The sequence below is a fragment of the Lagenorhynchus albirostris genome, chromosome 2 (assembly GCF_949774975.1).
Source record: "Lagenorhynchus albirostris chromosome 2, mLagAlb1.1, whole genome shotgun sequence".
Lineage (NCBI taxonomy): Eukaryota > Metazoa > Chordata > Mammalia > Artiodactyla > Delphinidae > Lagenorhynchus > Lagenorhynchus albirostris.
In genome coordinates, this window is record NC_083096.1 from 149521344 (window position 1) to 149540306 (window position 18963).

General features: G+C 41.8%; 1 protein-coding gene across 1 annotated transcript in view; it reads left to right on the top strand.

The window, feature by feature from the left end:
* The window catches only part of EIF2B3 (eukaryotic translation initiation factor 2B subunit gamma), a 169278-nt gene that overhangs the window by 131175 nt on the left and 19140 nt on the right, over nucleotides 1-18963 (top strand). The window contains exons 7-10 of the mRNA XM_060140215.1: nucleotides 6099-6226; nucleotides 7377-7567; nucleotides 9387-9464; nucleotides 10025-10173. Coding sequence (XP_059996198.1) covers nucleotides 6099-6226; nucleotides 7377-7567; nucleotides 9387-9464; nucleotides 10025-10173 — 546 coding nt within the window. The remainder of the gene's footprint in view (nucleotides 1-6098; nucleotides 6227-7376; nucleotides 7568-9386; nucleotides 9465-10024; nucleotides 10174-18963) is intronic.

Below are 18963 nucleotides of genomic sequence, written 5' to 3' on the forward strand. Positions count from 1 at the left end.
GCAGCAGTGAATTCCACCATTCTGTCTTCCAGGTCACTTATCCATTCTTCTGCCTCAGGTATTCTGCTATTGATTCCTTCTAGTGTATTTTTCATTTCAGTTATTGTATTGTTCATCTCTGTTTGTTTGTTCTTTAATTCTTCTAGGTCTTTGTTAAACATTTCTTGCATCTTCTCGATCTTTGCCTCCATTCTTTCTCCGAGGTACTGGATCATCTTCACTATCATTATTCTGAATTCTTTTTCTGGAAGGTTGCCTATCTCCACTTCATTTAGTTGTTTTTCTGGGGTTTTATCTTGTTCCTTCATCTGGTACATAGCCCTCTGCCTTTTCATCTTGTCTGTCTTTCTGTGAATATGGTTTTTGTTCCACAAACTAGAGGATTGTAGTTCTTGTTGCTTCTGCTGTCTGCCCTCTCTGCTTTCTGCTTTCTTTATTCAGTACTATTTCATGAGCATTTTCCTGTGTCATTAAAAAATTCTTTGTGACCTAAAAAATTCTTTATGATCAGAGTTTTGCCTATATGCTATTCTATTACATATGTGTTTGATTGTTCTCCCATTGTTGGATATTTGGTTGTTCTCTATTTTTTAACATTAACATTTAACATTTTTGTGCAAAGATTCTTTTTTATTATCTGATTATGTTGTTTATTCAGCAAATATTTATTGAGCATGATGTATTTTCCTTAAGATAGATTTATAGAAATAGAATTATAGGATAAGATAATATGAATGTCTTCAAGACCTTTGTTATGTATTGCCAATTACTTTTCAGAAAAGATTTTACCAGTTTATACATTGTATGAGAAGCACCCTTATCACTAATGAGAATTATTTTAAATCTGCTAACTTGTGAGAGAAATTGCATCTTTTTTGATATTTATTTCTTTAAAATATTTTTATATATTTTTGAACATTTGTATCTATTTCCCTATTAAAAATATTAATCGTTTGTCCTGTATGTAACAATTATTTTGTCTTTTTTATTTGGTGGAGTTATTTGTTTGCATCTGATAGTCGAATCTGTTGTTCTTCTTTGTGATTTCTTATTTCTTAGGAGCTTATAATGTTATGACATGAGGCAGGTGTTTCTGGGAAGGCTGTGTATGAGAGGGAAGGGGGAAAGTGAGGTTGCCGAGGCCCAGAACAGTGGACCCAGCTGCTGGTCTTCAGCCCCAAGGTTAGGATGCTCACAGTGGGTCATAGTGGCCTGTCCCACTTCTTGGCACAGCTTTGAGCTACCTCTAGTTTGAGTACAGTGCAGGAAGAGTAATTTTGTCCTCCATTGGGCTGCTAGGCCAACCGCATTATGAGAATTGACCTGATTGCTGAGCCCCAGCAGAGGCAGGTGGGACCTGGCAGGAATGCTTCAGATCCTCTCCCCAGATCCTTGTCTGGTCTCCTTAAAGGGTTCTGCCTAAAAGGGCTGTGTGCCAAGGCTTGTTTGCTTGCCTCTTGCAGTGGCAGTTCTGTTTGGCCTATAGTGTAAATATCACGGCTCCGAAATCCCCCAGCTGTCCATGCTTTGTCATTTCTTCAAAGGGAACTGACTTGTTTTCCACCAGAGGGGGCCAAGGAACATTTGCTACCCACACTGGTTTGGAGCATTAAAAGGGGAGAAAAAAGCTAAGAGTAAGTGTTATTTCATTCTTTGAATTTATATGGAAATTTTTAATCTCCATCAAAGGATCAGAAGAAAAAGCACATTGAAATTCAATACAAGAGCTTCCAGCTTACACAGAATTCTTCAAAGATGTTTGACTTGATCTTTTAAAAATGACAAAAACCATGAACTGTGTAGCTCCAGGGTTCCTAATTTTGCTTACCCTCCTCAGCCTCCACCTCTGTCTTGCCTCCCTACCTACACTCCATCTGTGTGGTCCTGTGTCAGCCTGCAGAGCTTCTTTGAATAGGGGCTGGGAGAGAGGGTGGGAAGTATGAAGCAGCAGTCAGGTTTATAGGGCTGCTTATACATTAACCCCTCTCTCAGGCCACATTATCTCATCTTTCAGAGTCTTGTAACTGGTCTCTCTGTTCATTCTCCTTATTACAAGCCTATTTTCACTGCTATCAGAATTACCTTATTAAGAAATAAAACTGATCATGTCACTTTCCTGCTTAAAAACTACCACTGGCTTGTCTCAGTCCAAACTGTCTAGACTGCCACAGAAGGCTTTCATGATCTGGCTCCATTGCCTCCTTAATCAACCTCATCTCCTACTCTTCTCCTTAAATCCATCATCAGGCTACTTTCCACTGGATTTTGAATTCTTTGAGGGCAGAAACAGTATATTTCCAAGGCACAGAACAGTGACTGGCATATTACTACAGTCTTATTAAATGCTAAGTTAATTAACTAGTGATTTAAAATTCTAACAAGGTCACAGTATGAGAGAGAAAACTAAAAATCATATGGTAGTCTTTCATTTCCTTTGCTAAGTATAAATCAGGAGCATACTCACTGTACTAAGGATCAGGTTCCTTCTTCCCCATTACAGATTGTTAGTCATTTAGACCCAATATCCTGGCTCGATACCCATGAGGAAGCACCATGCCTCCAGGGACCCAACGAGGCCAAATGAAAGAGAGCTCCGAAGCTCTTGACCAAGGTTGCTTACTGCTCGTATCTGAGTGATATAGTACAGGAATGTTTTTGCCTTCTGGAGGTTCTTCTACACATTGATCTTTGGTCTGATTTTCTTTCTGTAAGTGGTGTCCTAGACTCATCTGATTTCATGAAAGTAAATTGAAGTTAACTTTGTTGTGGAAATTCTTTGATAGCCATTGATAAATAAGTACAACAGTTATAATGTGAGGGAGCCCACTCTTAAGTAGAAGGGAAGTTGAAATCTGTGTGGGAAATACTTAGTCATCAGAATGATTTTTTTTTTTTTTTTTTTGCGGTGCGCGAGCCTCTCACTGTTGTGGCCTCTCCCGTTGCGGAGCACAGGATCCAGACGCGCAGGCTCAGCGGCCGTGGCTCACGGGCCCAGCCGCTCCGTGGCATGTGGGATCTTTCCGGACCAGGGCACAAACCTGTGTCCCGCTGCATCGGCAGGTGGACTCTCAACCACTGCGCCACCAGGGAAGCCCCATCAGAATGAATTTTAAATTTGCGAAGTCTGAATCAAGCCAGGAGAGTAGTACTGTAGAAGCTATGAGAAAATGAAAGACAAGAAACTTAAAGAAGAGCCTAAAGTTGTAAAATTTGATAATTTGCATAAAAATAGAAGAATCACCTGTAATTCCTTTACTGTGAGGGAGTGTAGAGTAGAAATTGTGTATATAGTCTTTGAAAAGTGTTATTCAACCTGTTAGTGTCAGAAAATGTTTTAATCCATTACCATAACAGAACAAAGGAGAAAAAAAATACACTGAGCTCCATAGATGCAAGAAAAAAATTTTTTTAGTAAAAGTCAGTACCCATTCATTGATGAAAGCTCTTAGCAAGTTAGGAATAAAAGAGAAGTTCCTTAACCTGATAAAGGGTATTTATAAAACCAATAACATATGCCAGGTATTGGCTATAAAGCATGAAGCCCAATATCTACACATAGAGGACAGTCAATAAATGGTGGCTTTGATGATAGGGGAAAAAAACTGTAACAATCATCAGTCTAAATGATAAAATAGAAAAATTCCCTTTAAAATCAAGAATAAGTAAGGATGACTGAAGGACTCGCGGGGTGGCCCACTGCGCTGTGTAAAGTTTTCTCCGCGGGGGGCTGGGTTCACATGGTACGTTCGGCCTCAGTGTGAGAGTCAGGACTCTGAGCGGCGGGCAGTCCCGGGGCTCCCATAGGAGTCTAGGGAGGGGCATGGGTCTGGGGCACCCCCATCACAGGCTCCGGCGTTCCTCCCCCTTTCTCGCGAGCCGCGTTTCCAGCCCTGGGGCCTCAGTCTCACCCCACTGGTTGGCCCAGAGCCTCTGTTTCCTCCTAGCTCTGGGGGCCGCCGTCCCCTCCTCAGAGTTCCCCCTCTCCCCATCCTTTCACCGGTGTGGCTTTGCCCCCAGGGGACTTTTAGTCACGTGCGGAGGCATTGTTTCTGTTGTTACAAATGGGAGGGGCTGCTAGTGGCATCTAGTGTGTGGAGGCCGCGGATGCTGCTGGACGGCCTACACCGCACTGAACAGCACGCGTGACAAAGCATTATCTATAGTGCCCGGGTTTGGAAACCCTGCTCTAGGGCCTTACGGTCTTCAAAGCCCTGGATGAACTTAAAGACAAGTTATCTCTGGAGTTCAAGTTTGAGTTGAAACCAGCCTCAAGTTTCACCTGTCCTCACTGACCCGTGGATTTCTGTGTGACCAGGTGGCTTTGGAAGAACTACCAATACGTCCTGGCATTTCTCTTTGCCATTGAGGAAATCAGTAAGGACTCCCATCTGCTCCCCAGTCTGTCCTTGGGTTTCAGCCTCTACAATGCCTTTCCCAGAGACCAGAGGACCTTGGAAAGTGCCCTGTTTGGGCTCTCTGGAGGAAATCAGACTCTCCCTAACTACAACTGCCAGGGACAGAGAAAATCTGTGGCCATTGTTACAGGAACCGCGTTGGCATTTTCAGCCGAGATTGGAACAGTTCTGGAGCTCTACAGAAGCCCACAGGTCACATATGGTCCTTTTGATCCCATCCTGAGTGATAAAGACCAGTTCTCATCGCTCTATCAGATGACCACTACGGACAGCTCCCTGGCTCAAGGAATGATGTGGTTATTGCTGCATTTTAGCTGGACCTGGGTGGCGCTATTTGTATCTGATGATTTGAAAGGCGAGCAGTTCCTCTGGTATCTGAAAGCAGAGATGGTGAAGAAAGGTAAATGCCCTCCAGAAGCAGGACCTGCATTGATCACCTGATGGCATCTGGAGCTGCATCCGTTTCTGAGGAAAATCCAATTTACCAACGGTGCTGGAGACCACATATCCTTAGATGAAAAACAGAACCATGTGACGTGATAGGATATCCAGAATGCTGTGAATTTTCCTGCTGGTCTTGGGCTGCTGGTTAAAGTAGGAGAGTTTGTCACCAATATTCCATATGGTCAAGGCCTGGTCATCAATGAAGAGTTGATAGAATGGTCTGTTGTCTTCAAAGAGGTACAGAGTCATTTCAGTCTTGGAGATAGATATTAAGGAGGTATCTGAAGCATGTCCGGATATGAGACTGAGTATGCACCTCCTTAACTCAGCCCTAAATTCACATTTCACATTTAAACTTTTTTCTGTGTCATCTTACCCACATATATTCTGAGCTAATGCCTATAGAAAGAACAGGTCTCTGTATAAGCTCTTGTTTTAAATTTCAGGTGTGTCTGTTCATGCAGCGGTCAAGTGAATAAAATGAATGGAGTTATGAAGTTTAAAAAAAAAAGGATGACTGTTAGTGCTTCTATTCAGCGTTAGTATATTGGAGGTCTTAGCCAATAATGTAAGATAATGGAAAATAAGGATTAGAAAGGAAGAAAGAAAATTGTTGTTTACACAGTTGGTATGATTGCCAGAATCTACAGATAAAATATTAGTATTAAGATTGTTTATCAAGGCAATTGGCTACAAGATCAAAATACAGTGAATTGAGTTTCTGTTGACCAACAAGAAGAAGAAAATAATTGTTTAAAAGGCACCATTTATAACAACAAAAAAACTAAGATACTCCAGATTAATCTTACAGAAAATATGCAAGACCTTTATAGAAAATGTTTTATGTTTTTTTAAATAACTTTTTTTCAAAAGGCCAGAGCATTCTACCTTCTCATGGGTTATTGCCAGTTAATAGTCAAAGCACCATGTTAAGATACACACACATGCACACACATACAAACATGCAGGCACACACTTCGTAGATAAGTCTTGTAAAAGACTATTTTCTGCATAGATCAGGGAAAGGGCGTCTCAGACTCAGTACACTACCCTCCCACCTCCAGCCTGAAGCTGATAGAGAATGTAGATCCTCTGCTTCTCCAGAACTGCCAAATCCTTGTCATTTCTAATCTCTGTCAGTCCCAAGGTGGCATTGCCTTTTCCTTGGATGCACAGTTTTTGATTCTGATTGGATCCAGATAGTCAGATTTCTCATGTTTGACCACTCTTTCTTCCTAGGTCAATCACTTCCATCCGGAGCGAACTGATTCCATACCTAGTAAGAAAACAGTTCTCCTCAGCTTCATCACAACAAGGACAGGAAGAAAAAGAAGAGGATCTAAAGAAAAAGGAGCTGAAGTCCTTAGGTCAGTGCTTGAGTTGGTGCAGTAAGGTAGGGGTAACAATACCTTTGGAAGAGTGGCTGGGCAACTTAGCCCAGCCCAAGATGCCTGTCTCAAGGCATCAGGTTTTCATCTAGCCAACAGTTAGGACAGGCTAGCTGACGCCACTCCCTGAGCTCTGGGTGGGCTTGCTCAAGCAAATCCTGTCACTGTGCTCTTCAGGGACAGGCTAATCATACCTCAGGTCCATTCTCTGGTTAACAGCTCTGGTTTGGCTGTGTTCCTCTCTAGACCTTTTTGACTTTGAACTCTGCACACCACTTCTCAGTTCCCCTATTCTCTAGGCTCTGGGGGCCCCACCCCTGACTAAACTCAGCCTCTCCTGTCAAGGGAAGAAAGGTGAAGGGCTGTATAATGACAGTCCAACCAGAGCCAACAGACTATCACCTTTCCAGGATGTAGGGACGAGGTCAGTCTTGTTTGCTCTCATATCCTTGCCTGGTCCCTGGCCCAGTCCTGGGCTCATAGTAGATGTTCCAAAAAATGTACTTATCAAAGGAATAAATGGAGACAGTGTAGCATGATGGTTAAGATATCAGGGCTTAGCATCTCAGACCTGGGTTTGAAATTTTACTCTGCCATTTATTAGCTCTATGACCTAAGGCAGGTTATTTAGTCTTCTGAGCCCCAGTTTTCTTACCATAAAATAAAAGATTTCAAATCATTGTTGTACGAGTTGAAAAACTGAGGCCCAAGTCCTGTGCTATTTCTCTCATAGCACAACTATCTGATATGATAATGGAGGCTAGCAGCACAAAGCCAACATGGCTGGTCACTAAAGCCTGGACAGTTGCTTCTGCTACTCCATGGTGTACAAGAGTCATCTATTTTATTTTCCCTAGTAGTGCTTGCTTGTCAGTCAAACTTGCTTGTAGGACCTCTTTTTAAGCATTTTTATATCATACAGTATTTCAGATGTACAGGAAAGCACATTGCCTCTTTTAATTTGACTTAGGCTTTCAGGTTTTAGTGGGATTTTCCCAGGGTACATGCGGCATGGGTGCATTGCGGGGGAAGAGGTTTAAGCTGTACCCTCTTTCAAAACTTGACTGATTCTGTATCCTCTCTGTCATGTCTCTCATGTACTTGCTCGGTTTGGGTTTTTGTTCTGAAGATATTTACAGTTTTATAAAAGAAGCCAATACGCTGACCTTTGCTCCCTATGATGCCTGCTGGAATGCCTGTCGAGGAGACAGCTGGGAAGATTTGTCCAGGTCACAGGTGCGCTGTTACGTCCACATCATGAAAGAGGGGCTCTGCTCTCGAGTGAGCACCCTAGGACTCTACATGGAAGCCAACAGACAGGTGAGAGGATGGGTTCAGAAGAGAAATCGTGGGAGTTCCTGTCCCAGGAACAGACTGAGCCTTTTGTCTTATTTCTTCATTAGATACACAGTGACTTGTTCAGAATCCCTCTCATTCCAAAGGTTGAACAAGACCTGGCATGTCAGGAGAAACCATTGGGGTACCCAAGTACAGCAAAAGGGGAAGTGAGGGGTCTGGTCCATAGAGGCAGAGCCTCTGTGGCTCCAAAGAAAGGCCAAGATCTCCAAGAAGGCTTAACTTCTTGCCTGTGGCTTGAACAGCCTTCTCCTGTTCTGCTCGGCATGGGGATATCTACAGCACTTCATAAACAAGCAGATAAATACTGTGTAATCATTACTGTGATGATGTAAACATAGGCACACAGAGGAAGCTTTCTTAAGGAGGCAAAGGAGCAGAGTATAGAGTAGCCAGATGGCAAAGCATCAAGGAAGGAATGCCCATGAGAGAGAAGTATCTGGAGAACAGCATTAGAGCATGAGGAGTCTTGCCAATCCACCCTTTTAATCCTGAGGTTTGTGAGATATGAAGAATGAGCAGCTTCTATTTAAGGGGAAGCAGTGCCCTAAAGGCAGGCCAGGTTTTAGTTAAGGCAAGGGGTGAAGAAGGGGACAGTGAAGAGGCCGAGCATGTGCAGGAGCTCTTTATTGTGTAGCAGGCACAGGAGGAAGGGAACACTGGGATTGGGATTGAATCCCTGAAGAAAACCTGACTCAAGAATCTTCAGGACCCACACCATGTGGTAGATATGGTCCCAGCCCCAGACCTCAATCTGGCCTCAACCTGGATTGGTTAAATCCAAGGGAATCCAAGCTAGAGAGTTTATGAGAAATCACAACTAGTCCAATGTTTGCTCAGGGCAGTCCTGGGTAAAGTTAGCCCCAATTTAGGGTTAAAGGTATAGAAAGCTTCCTTAATTTGACTTTGAGTTCTCTTTCTTCAATTCTATGACTTGAGTCTGTCCGACTGGTCTGAAAGCAAGTCCACAGATAGCCTGAGGCCAGAGAAGTATCCTCTGAAGTGTCAGCAGGGGCTGTGCATCAGACAGGCCTGAATGGCCTTGGCTGAAGTGTAATAGAGGAGATCCCAGGGATAGGGACTGAGGGATTAGCCTTCACATCTCCATTGTAGCCAGTCTAGCAAGGCCTCCCTCAGCTAGTGTGACTACCACACACAGTGCTCCGACCAGCATTCTGCCCATGCTGGAGAATCACAGATAGACACACTATCTGTGCCTTCCTAATGGGTCCAGAGATAAAACACTCTATACCCATAACGTTTTCAGTTTTCTCATACTGGAAAGAGAATAGTGTGAATTTCCCCTTCAGCATTTTATTTTGCCTGGTGAAGAACATGGATGCCTTCTCAGGGTCTGTCCTGATTGTGGAGTTGTCTAACATTACTCCCGTCCTCACCTCGTGCATGGCCACTGTGGTCCAGGAGGTGAGTGGGAACCTAGCATGACTGTGGTCAGGCCTCAGGAAGCTTCTTGCTCTCTTTACGCCTCCTCTCCCAAGTGCTGCCTGGGTATCTCAAAGGCTTGTCTCACAGCCTCCCAGCTGAGGGAGGTGGCATTACTTTCAGGGAGGAGACTCTCAGCTAGGAAACTGAGGATAAGATTATCTAGAAGCTGCTGTGTAAACAATCCCTGTCCTAGGGGAAATGCATCAGCCTGCCTCATCCAGACAGGAGGAGGCTGTGGCTGCGAACTCCCCACATCTCTGCTGGACACAGGGTTCTACTTAAGGTGCTTTCAGGTGTTTTCTGGTCTGTGTTTAGTGACCAAACCTCTTTCCTCAAGGTGTCCAAATTGCTACCTGTTATCTGTCCGGAAGAATCACTGGTCCATTCATCAGCCCAGATTGTCAGCAAACACCTGGTAAGTGCTAGCTTGGACAGGGCAGTTATGGGACAGTGTCTGGGTATTCTGAGGCTTGTTCTTGAGAAGCTGGTTTGGGGCTTCTCCCCAAACCAGCTTCTCCCAGCTTCTCCTCAGGTCAATCCCTGAACCTCATTGGCCCCAGGGAAATCCCAAATTGAGTTCTGGTTATAAAATCTTACCTTCCAGCCCAGGCACTCAGGAAGATTGCCTGGACAGGTGCTGAGCCCAGCCACACAGACCCTCTAAGGAAGGTCCGTTATATAGTCTTTGGACTCAGACACAGGAGCTTTCCATCTCTATCCCTCTTCTTACCCTGATTTGAGCACTGTCTTCAGGAGAGCACGTCTATATACACAAGTGCAAGAGTGTGTAAGTTTGAATTGGTCTCAGAGATATTATATGACCTTGTGGCCCTGAGAAATACTGATGATGATCCCTCTTGCTAAAGTGTCTTTGGGAAAGATCCCATTAGACCCAGCTCAAGGGATCTGGAGGGTTGGTTTGCAGTTGGTTGAGATGGGTGGACAAATTTTTATATTTATATTTGCCTTTTGCAGGTTGGAGTTGACAGCCTCATTGGGCCAGATACACAGGTTGGAGAGAAGTCATCCATTAAGCACTCAGTCATTGGTTCATCCTGTGTCATAAGAGATAGAGTGACTGTCACCAGTTGCCTTCTCATGAACTCAGTTACCGTGGAGGAAGGGTATGTTGCCCCCTGTACCCACTTGAGGCAAGGCCCCTGGTATCTCTGGGAGGCTTTGGAGGCCAGTCCAGCCTAGGAAAGGGGTCAGCTTGGGGAGAGGAAGAAAGGGGAAAGGATGAAAGAAGGAATAGTGCCTAGGCCTTGGTTTTGGCTCCATACTATTTAATGTGGTCTCTGAAAGCATTTCCATCAGTCTTCTCATACTTATGACAATTGTAGTCCTGAGAGAAGCTGCCTTCTCTTGCTTTGATATTCTACTTGATGGGATGGCCACAGTAGTGAGCCACTGGCAGGACTGGAATGACACTGTACCACTGTCTAAGGGTCACCTTCCCCTATCTCAGTATCCCACAGCAGCCCTGAAGAAAGCAGAGGCCTAGGAGGAATGGACATATAAGACACTTTCCATTTTTGAGGGAGAGCTTCTCTGTTACAAGTTATAGAGAATCTTTCCCCATTTTAAGACGCTTTAGAATGCCCTAAAATCTTAGTTTATGAACACCCTGAACTTGGAGTAAGACTTGAATGATGCTTAATGAGATTCTTCCTCTGTATGGACCTCAGGTGTTTTCCTTGTGTAAAATGCAAACATTCGTGGTGGAAGACAGGAAAGATGTTACCAATGGTTTTCAGACTTTTTAGAAAGGAAACTTTTTCTTAAGATAAATCTTAAGCAGAAACTCATTATTTAAAACTGGTAAAAACACAGTTGTTTGGAATACAGTGGGGAAGGGGCACTTATCCTTCCTATAGAATGTGAAAACTGATCTATAAAACAAATTTTAAAAATCACTAGGCTAGGGGACTTCCCTGGTGGCGCAGTGGTTGAGAGTCCGCCTGCCGATGCAGGGGACACGGGTTCGTGCCCCAGTCCAGGAGGATCCCACATGCCACGGAGCGGCTGGGCCCGTGAGCCATGGCCACTGAGCCTGCACGTCCGGAGCCTGTGCTCCGCAACGGGAGAGGCCACAACAGTGAGAGGCCCGCATACCGCAAAAAAAAAAAAAAAAAAGTATATATATATATATATATATATATATATATATATATATATATATATATATATATGATAACAAAAAGGAAAACCTCAATAAAAGAATTGGAAGGTAAATTTGAAATTTCACAAAAAGTAGAACAAAAAGATAAAGAGATGGAACATAGAAGAGAAATGATAGAAAATTAGAGGACTAGTCCAGGATGTCTAACATCTGAATACGAGTTCCATAAAAAGAGAGCTGAGATAAGAAGCCTGTGTGCAAACACAGGTCACTATCCAAAACCCCTCCCGGGGAGCCTGTGCAGCCCGCCACTGCCAGGGTCCCAGGATCCAGGGACAACTCCCCCGGAAAAACGCACAGCGCGCCTCAGGCTGGCGCAACGTCACACTGGTGTCTGCCGCCGCAGGCCCGCCCCGCACTCCGTGACCCTCCCTACCCGCCCCGCCCCGCCCCCCCCCCCCCCCCCCCCCCCGGCCTGAGTGAGCCAGAGCCTCCGAATCAGTGGCTCCTTTAACCCCGTCCTGTCTGAGCAAAGAACAGACGCCCTCCGGCGACCTGCATGCACAGGCGGGGCCAAATCCAAAGCTGAGCCCCTGGGAGCTGTGAGAACAAAGAAGAGAAAGGGAAATCTCTCCCAGCAGCCTCAGAAGCAGCGGATTAAAGCTCCACAATCAACTTGATGAACCCTGCATCTGTGGAATACATGAATAGACAACGAATCATCCCAAATTAAGGAGCCGTGTGGATGAAAGGCTCTTGGTGCTGCAGCCAGGAGTTAGTGCTGTGCTTCTGAGGTGGGAGAGCCAACTTCAGAACACTGGTCGACAAGAGGCCTCCCAGCTGCACAGAATATCAAACGGCGAAAATCTCCCAGAGATCTCCATCTCAACGCCAGCACCCAGCTTCACTCAACGACCAGCAAGCTACAGTGCTGGACATCCTATGCCAAACAACTAGCAAGACAGGAACACAACCCCACCCATTAGCAGAGAGGCTGCCCAAAATCATAATAAGTCTACAGACACCCCCAAACACACCACCAGACGTGGACCTGCCCACCAGAAAGACAAGATCCAGCCTCATCCACCACAACACAGGCACTAGTACCCTCCACCAGGAAGCCTACACAACCCACTTAACCAACCTTAGCCACTGGGGACAGACACTAAAAACAACAGGAACTATGAACCTTCAGCCTACAAAAAGGAGACCCCAAACACAGTAAGATAAGCAAAATGAAAAGACAGAAAAACACACAGCAGATGAAGGAGCAAGATAAAAACCCACCAGACCTAACAAATGAAGAGGAAATAGGCAGTCTACCTGAAAAAGAATTCAGAATAATGATAGTAAAGATGATCCAAAATCTTGGAAATAGAATAGACAAAATGCAAGAAACAGTTAACAAGGACCTAGAAGAACTAAAGATAAAACAAACAATGATGAACAACACAATAAATGAAATGAAAAATACTCTAGATGGGATCAATAGCAGAATAACTGAGTCAGAAGAACGGATAAGTGACCTGGAAGATAAAATAGTGGAAATAACTAATGCAGAGCAGAATAAAGAAAAAAGAATGAAAAGAACTGAGGACAGTCTCAGACACCTCTGGGACAACATTAAACGCACCAACATTCGAATTATAGGGGTCCAAGAAGGAGAGAAAAAGAAAGGGACTGAGAAAATATTTGAAGAGATTATAGTTGAAAACTTCCCTAATATGGGAAAGGAAATAGTTAATCAAGTCCAAGAAGCACAGAGAGTCCCATACAGGATAAATCCAAGGAGAAATACTCCAAGACACATATTAATCAAACTGTCAAAAATTAAATACAAAGAAAGCATATTAAAAGCAACAAGGGAAAAACAACAAATAACACACAAGGGAATCCCCATAAGGTTAACAGCTGATCTTTCAGCAGAAACTCTGCAAGCCAGAAGGGAGTGGCAGGACATATTGAAAGTGATGAAGGAGAAAAACCTGCAACCAAGATTACTCTACCCAGCAAGGATCTCATTCTGATTTGATGGAGAAATTAAAACCTTTACAGACAAGCAAAAGCTAAGAGGATTCACCACCACCAAACCAGCTTTACAACAACTGCTAAAGGAACTTCTCTAGGCAAGAAACACAAGAGAAGGAAAAGACCTACAATAACGAACCCAAAACAATTAAGAAAATGGGAATGGGAACATATATATCGATAATTACCTTAAATGTAAATGGACTAAATGCTCCCACCAAAAGACACAGATTGGCTGAATGGATACAAAAACAAGACCCGTATATCTGCTGTCTACAAGAGACCCACTTCAGACTTAGAGACACATACAGACTGAAAGTAAGGGGATGGAAAAAGGCATTTCATGCAAATGGAAACCAAAAGAAAGCTGGAGTAGCAATTCTCATATCAGACAAAATAGACTTTAAAGACTATTAGAAGAGACAAAGAAGGACACTACATAATAATCAAAGGATCGATCCAAGAAGAAGATATAACAATTGTAAATATTTATGCACCCAACATAGGAGCACCTCAATACATAAGGCAAATAGTAACAACCATAAAAGGGGAAATCGACAGTAACACATTCATAGTAGGGGACGTTAACACCCCACTTTCACCAATGGACAGATCATCCAAAATGAAAATAAATAAGGAAACACAAGCTTTAAATGATACATTAAACAAGATGGACTTAATTGATATTTATAGGACATCCCATCCAAAAGCAACAGAATACACATTTTTCTCAAGTGCTCATGGAACATTCTCCAGGATAGATCATATCTTGGGTCACAAATCAAGCCTTGGTAAATTTAAGAAAATTGAAATTGTATCAAGTATCTTTTCCAACCACAACGCTATGAGACTAGATATCAATTACAGGAAAAGATCTGTAAAAAATACAAACACATGGAGGCTAAACAATACACTACTTAATAATGAAGTGATCACTGAAGAAATCAAAGAGGAAATCAAAAAATACCTAGAAACAAATGACAATGGAGACACGACGACTCCAAATCTATGGGATGCAGCAAAAGCAGTTCTAAGAGGAAAGTTTATAGCAATACAATCCTACCTTAAGAAACAGGAAACATCTCGAATAAACAACCTAACCTTGGCACCTAAAGCAATTAGAGAAAGAACAAAAAAACCCCAAAGTTAGCAGAAGGAAAGAAATCATAAAAATCAGATCAGAAATAAATGAAAAAGAAATGAAGGAAACGATAGCAAAGACCAATAAAACTAAAAGCTGGTTCTTTGAAAGGATAAACAAAATTGATAAACCATTAGCCAGACTCATCAAGAAAAAAAGGGAGAAGACTGAAATCAATGGAATTAGAAATGAAAAAGGGGAAGTAACAACTGACACTGCAGAAATACAAAAGATCATGAGAGATTACTACAAGCAACTCTATGCCAATAAAATGGACAACCTGGAAGAAATGGACAAATTCTTAGAAAGGCACAACCTGCCAAGACTGAATCAGGAAGAAATAGAAAATATGAACAGACCAATCACAAGCACTGAAATTGAAACTGTGATTAAAAATCTTCCAACAAGCAAAAGCCCAGGACCAGATGGCTTCACAGGCAAATTCTATCAAAGATTTAGAGAAGAGCTATCACCTATCCTTCTCAAACTCTTCCAAAATATAGCAGAGGGAGGAACACTCCCCAACTCATTCTACGAGGCCACCATCACCCTGATACCAAAACCAGACAAGGATGTCACAAAGAAAGAAAACTACAGGCCAGTATCACTGATGAACGTAGATGCAAAAATTCTCAACAAAATACTAGCAAACAGAATCTAACAGCACATTAAACGGATCATACACCATGATCAAGTGGGGTTTATTCCAGGAATGCAAGGATTCTTCAATATATGCAAATCAATCAACGTGATACACCATATTAACAAACTGAAGGAGAAAAACCATATGATCATCTCAACAGATACAGAGAAAGCTTTTGACAAAATTCAACACCCATTTATGATAAAAACCCTGCAGAAAGTAGGCATAGAGGGAACTTTCCTCAACATAATAAAGGCCATATATGAAAAACCCACAGCCAACATCGTCCTCAATGGTGAAAAACTGAAAGCATTTCCACTAAGATCAGGAACAAGACAAGGTTGCCCACTCTCACCCCTCTTATTCAACATAGTTTTGGAAGTTTTAGCCACAGCAATCAGAGAAGAAAAGGAAATAAAAGAAATCCAAATCGGAAAAGAAGAAGTAAAGCTGTCACTCTTTGCAGATGACATGATACTATACATAGAGAATCCTAAAGATGCTACCAGAAAACTACTAGAGCTAATCAATGAATTTGGTAAAGTAGCAGGATACAAAATTAATGCACAGAAATCTCTGGCATTCCTATACACTAAGGATGAAAAATCTGAAAGTGAAATCAAGAAAACACTCCCATTTACCACTGCAACAAAAAGAATAAAATATCTAGGAATAAACCTACCTAAGGAGACAAAAGACCTGTATGCAGAAAATTATAAGACACTGATGAAAGAAATTAAAGATGATACAAATAGATGGAGAGATATACCATGTTCTTGGATTGGAAGAATCAACATTGTGGAAATGACTCTACTACCCAAAGCAATCTACAGATTCAATGCAATCCCTATCAAACTACCACTGGCATTTTTCACAGAACTAGAACAAAAAATTTCACAATTTGTATGGAAACACAAAAGACCCCGAATAGCCAAAGCAATCTTGAGAACGAAAAACAGAGCTGGAGGAATCAGGCTTCCTGACTTCAGAGTATACTACAAAGCTACAGTAATCAAGACAGTATGGTACTGGCACAAAAACAGAAATATAGATCAATGGAACAGGATAGAAAGCCCAGAGATAAACCCACGCACATATGATCACCTTATCTTTGATAAAGGAGGCAGGAATGTACAGTGGAGAAAGGACAGCCTCTTCAATAAGTGGTGCTGGGAAAACTGGACAGCTACATGTAAAAGTATGAGATTAGATCACTCCCTAACACCATACACAAAAATAAGCTCAAAATGGATTAAAGACCTAAATGTAAGGCCAGAAACTATCAAACTCTTAGAGGAAAACATAGGCAGGACACTCTATGACATAAATCACAGCAAGGTCCTTTTTGACCCACCTCCTAGAGAAATGGAAATAAAAACAAAAATAAACAAATGGGACCTAATGAAACTTAAAAGCTTTTGCGCAGCAAAGGAAACCATAAACAAGACCAAAAGACAACCCTCAGAATGGGAGAAAATATTTGCAAATGAAGCAGACAAAGGATTAATCTCCAAAATTTATAAGCAGCTCATGCAGCTTAATAACAAAAAAACAAACAACCCACTCCAAAAATGGGCAGAAGACCTAAATAGACATTTCTCCAAAGAAGATATGCAGACTGCCAACAAACACATGAAAGAATGCTCAACATCACTAATCATTAGAGGAATGCAAATCAAAACTACAATGAGATATCATCTCACACCAGTCAGAATGGCCATCATCAAAAAATCTAGAAACAATAAATGCTGGAGAGGGTGTGGAGAAAAGGGAACCCTCTTACACTGTTGGTAGGAATGTAAATTGATACAGCCACTGTGGAGAACAGTATGGAGGTTCCTTAAAAAACTACAAATAGAACTACCATATGACCCAGCAATCCCACTACTGGGCATATACCCTGAGAAAACCATAATTCAAAAAGAGTCATGTACCAAAATGTTCATTGCAGCTCTATTTACAATAGCCCAGAGATGGAAACAACCTAAGTGTGCATCATCGGATGAATGGATAAAGAAGATGTGGCACATATATACAATGGAATATTACTCAGCCATAAAAAGAAACGAAATTGAGCTATTTGTAATGAGGTGGATAGACCTAGAGTCTGTCATACAGAGTGAAGTAAGTCAGAAAGAGAGAGACAAATACCATATGCTAACACATATATATGGAATTTAAGGGAAAAAAATATCATGAAAAACCTAGGGGTGAAACAGGAATAAAGACACAGACTTACTAGAGAATGGACTTGAGGCTATGGGGAGGGGGAAGGGTAAACTGTGACAAAGCAAGAGAGAGGCATGGACATATATACACTACCAAACGTAAAGTAGATAGCTAGTGGGAAGCAGCCGCATAGCACAGGGAGATCAGCTTGGTGCTTTGTGAGCGCCTGGAGGGGTGGGATAGGGAGGGTGGGAGGGAGGGAGACACAAGCGGGAAGAGATATGGGAACATATGTATATATATAACTGATTCATTTTGTTGTGAAGCTGAAACTAACAATAAAAATAAAAATAAATGCTGTCTTGATACCAAAAAAAATTTTTTTAATAAATAAAGCAATTACTGATAGATATGTACTTATTGCCATTTTAAAAATTATTTTCTGATTATTTTTGTAGTTCTTCTCTGTTCCTTTCTTCTTTTAGACTTTTTCATTATGGTTTGATTTTCTTTAGTGTTATGTTTATCTTTCTCTTTAATTTCTGTGTATATATCATAGGTTTTTGATTTGTGGTTACCATGCAGTTTATTTATATTGACCAATATATATAGCTGTTTGTATTAAGCTAATAGTCACTAAAAAAAAAAAAAACTGAAAAATTAAGATGTAATATAAGCATGTTATTATCTATAGCCATGGAAGTAAATACTGAAATACTCAGCAAAAAGAAGTCAGAGTTGTCTCTGGGAAGAAGGAAATGAGTTGAGGGAACAGGGGACTACTATTATTCATAATAAAACCGCCAGAACAATATGCTTTAAACTTCATGCATGTATAACTTTAATTGCAAAAAAAAAAAAAAAGCCAGAAATTTTTCTGGTACGCTGCTACCAGTGGTGTGCTGATAAATTGTTAACAACCAGTTCTCCAAAGGAAAAAATAAGTGGCCTGATTTGTAGCATTTGCCAATTCCCATGATACAAAGTTTCCCCCTATGACCAGTGATATCAGTGAACACTGAGTTGGGAAGAGACGCTACCAGTCAGCTCTCCCAAGCAGAACGAGCTCGCTCCAGCACAGCACTGATAATAGAAACCTGTCTCAAGTATTTCACCCTTTCATCAAACACTTCAGGACTCACTCTATGCTGAAGAATGTAGTAGGCAACTGAAGACAGAAAACTACATAAGGCTCAATCTCTTTTCTCAAGGAACTTGTAAGCTATATGCAACAAGAAGTTACAAGTACTGTGATAGAAATCTGTATGGTCACAGAAGAGGAAAGGGTCAGAGAAGACTTAATTAAGGAAATGACCCTTGAACTGAATCTTGAAAAATGAGTAGAGCCCCCCCAGGCTGGAGAAAGGAATGTTCTAGATACATCAAGAATATAAAGTGTGAGAGAGCATATCTTATTTCAGAAACGGCTCCTCATTTTGATGTTAGCTCAGATTTCACCACTTAAAAAGAGGCTGTGCTGACTATCCTCTCAGAAGTAACCTGTCCCAGCACTCCCTGTTACATCTTATCTTCTTCATTATAACATTATCACTGTCAGGCCGTATCTTGTTTACCTGTCTATCACAAGATGTTAGTTTGAGAATGGTAAGTACCTTATCTTTCCGTTTCACTGTTATATCCTGAAGGCCTATGGGAACTCAATAAATATTTGTTATGTGAAAGAATGGTAAACGATTCATAATGACCACAATATAGAATTCAGAAAGAAATGGATATGACAGGAGACAAGGCCATATAAATGGACAAAAGCCAAATCATGGACTATCCTCTAAGGAGTTTAATGGGTAGTG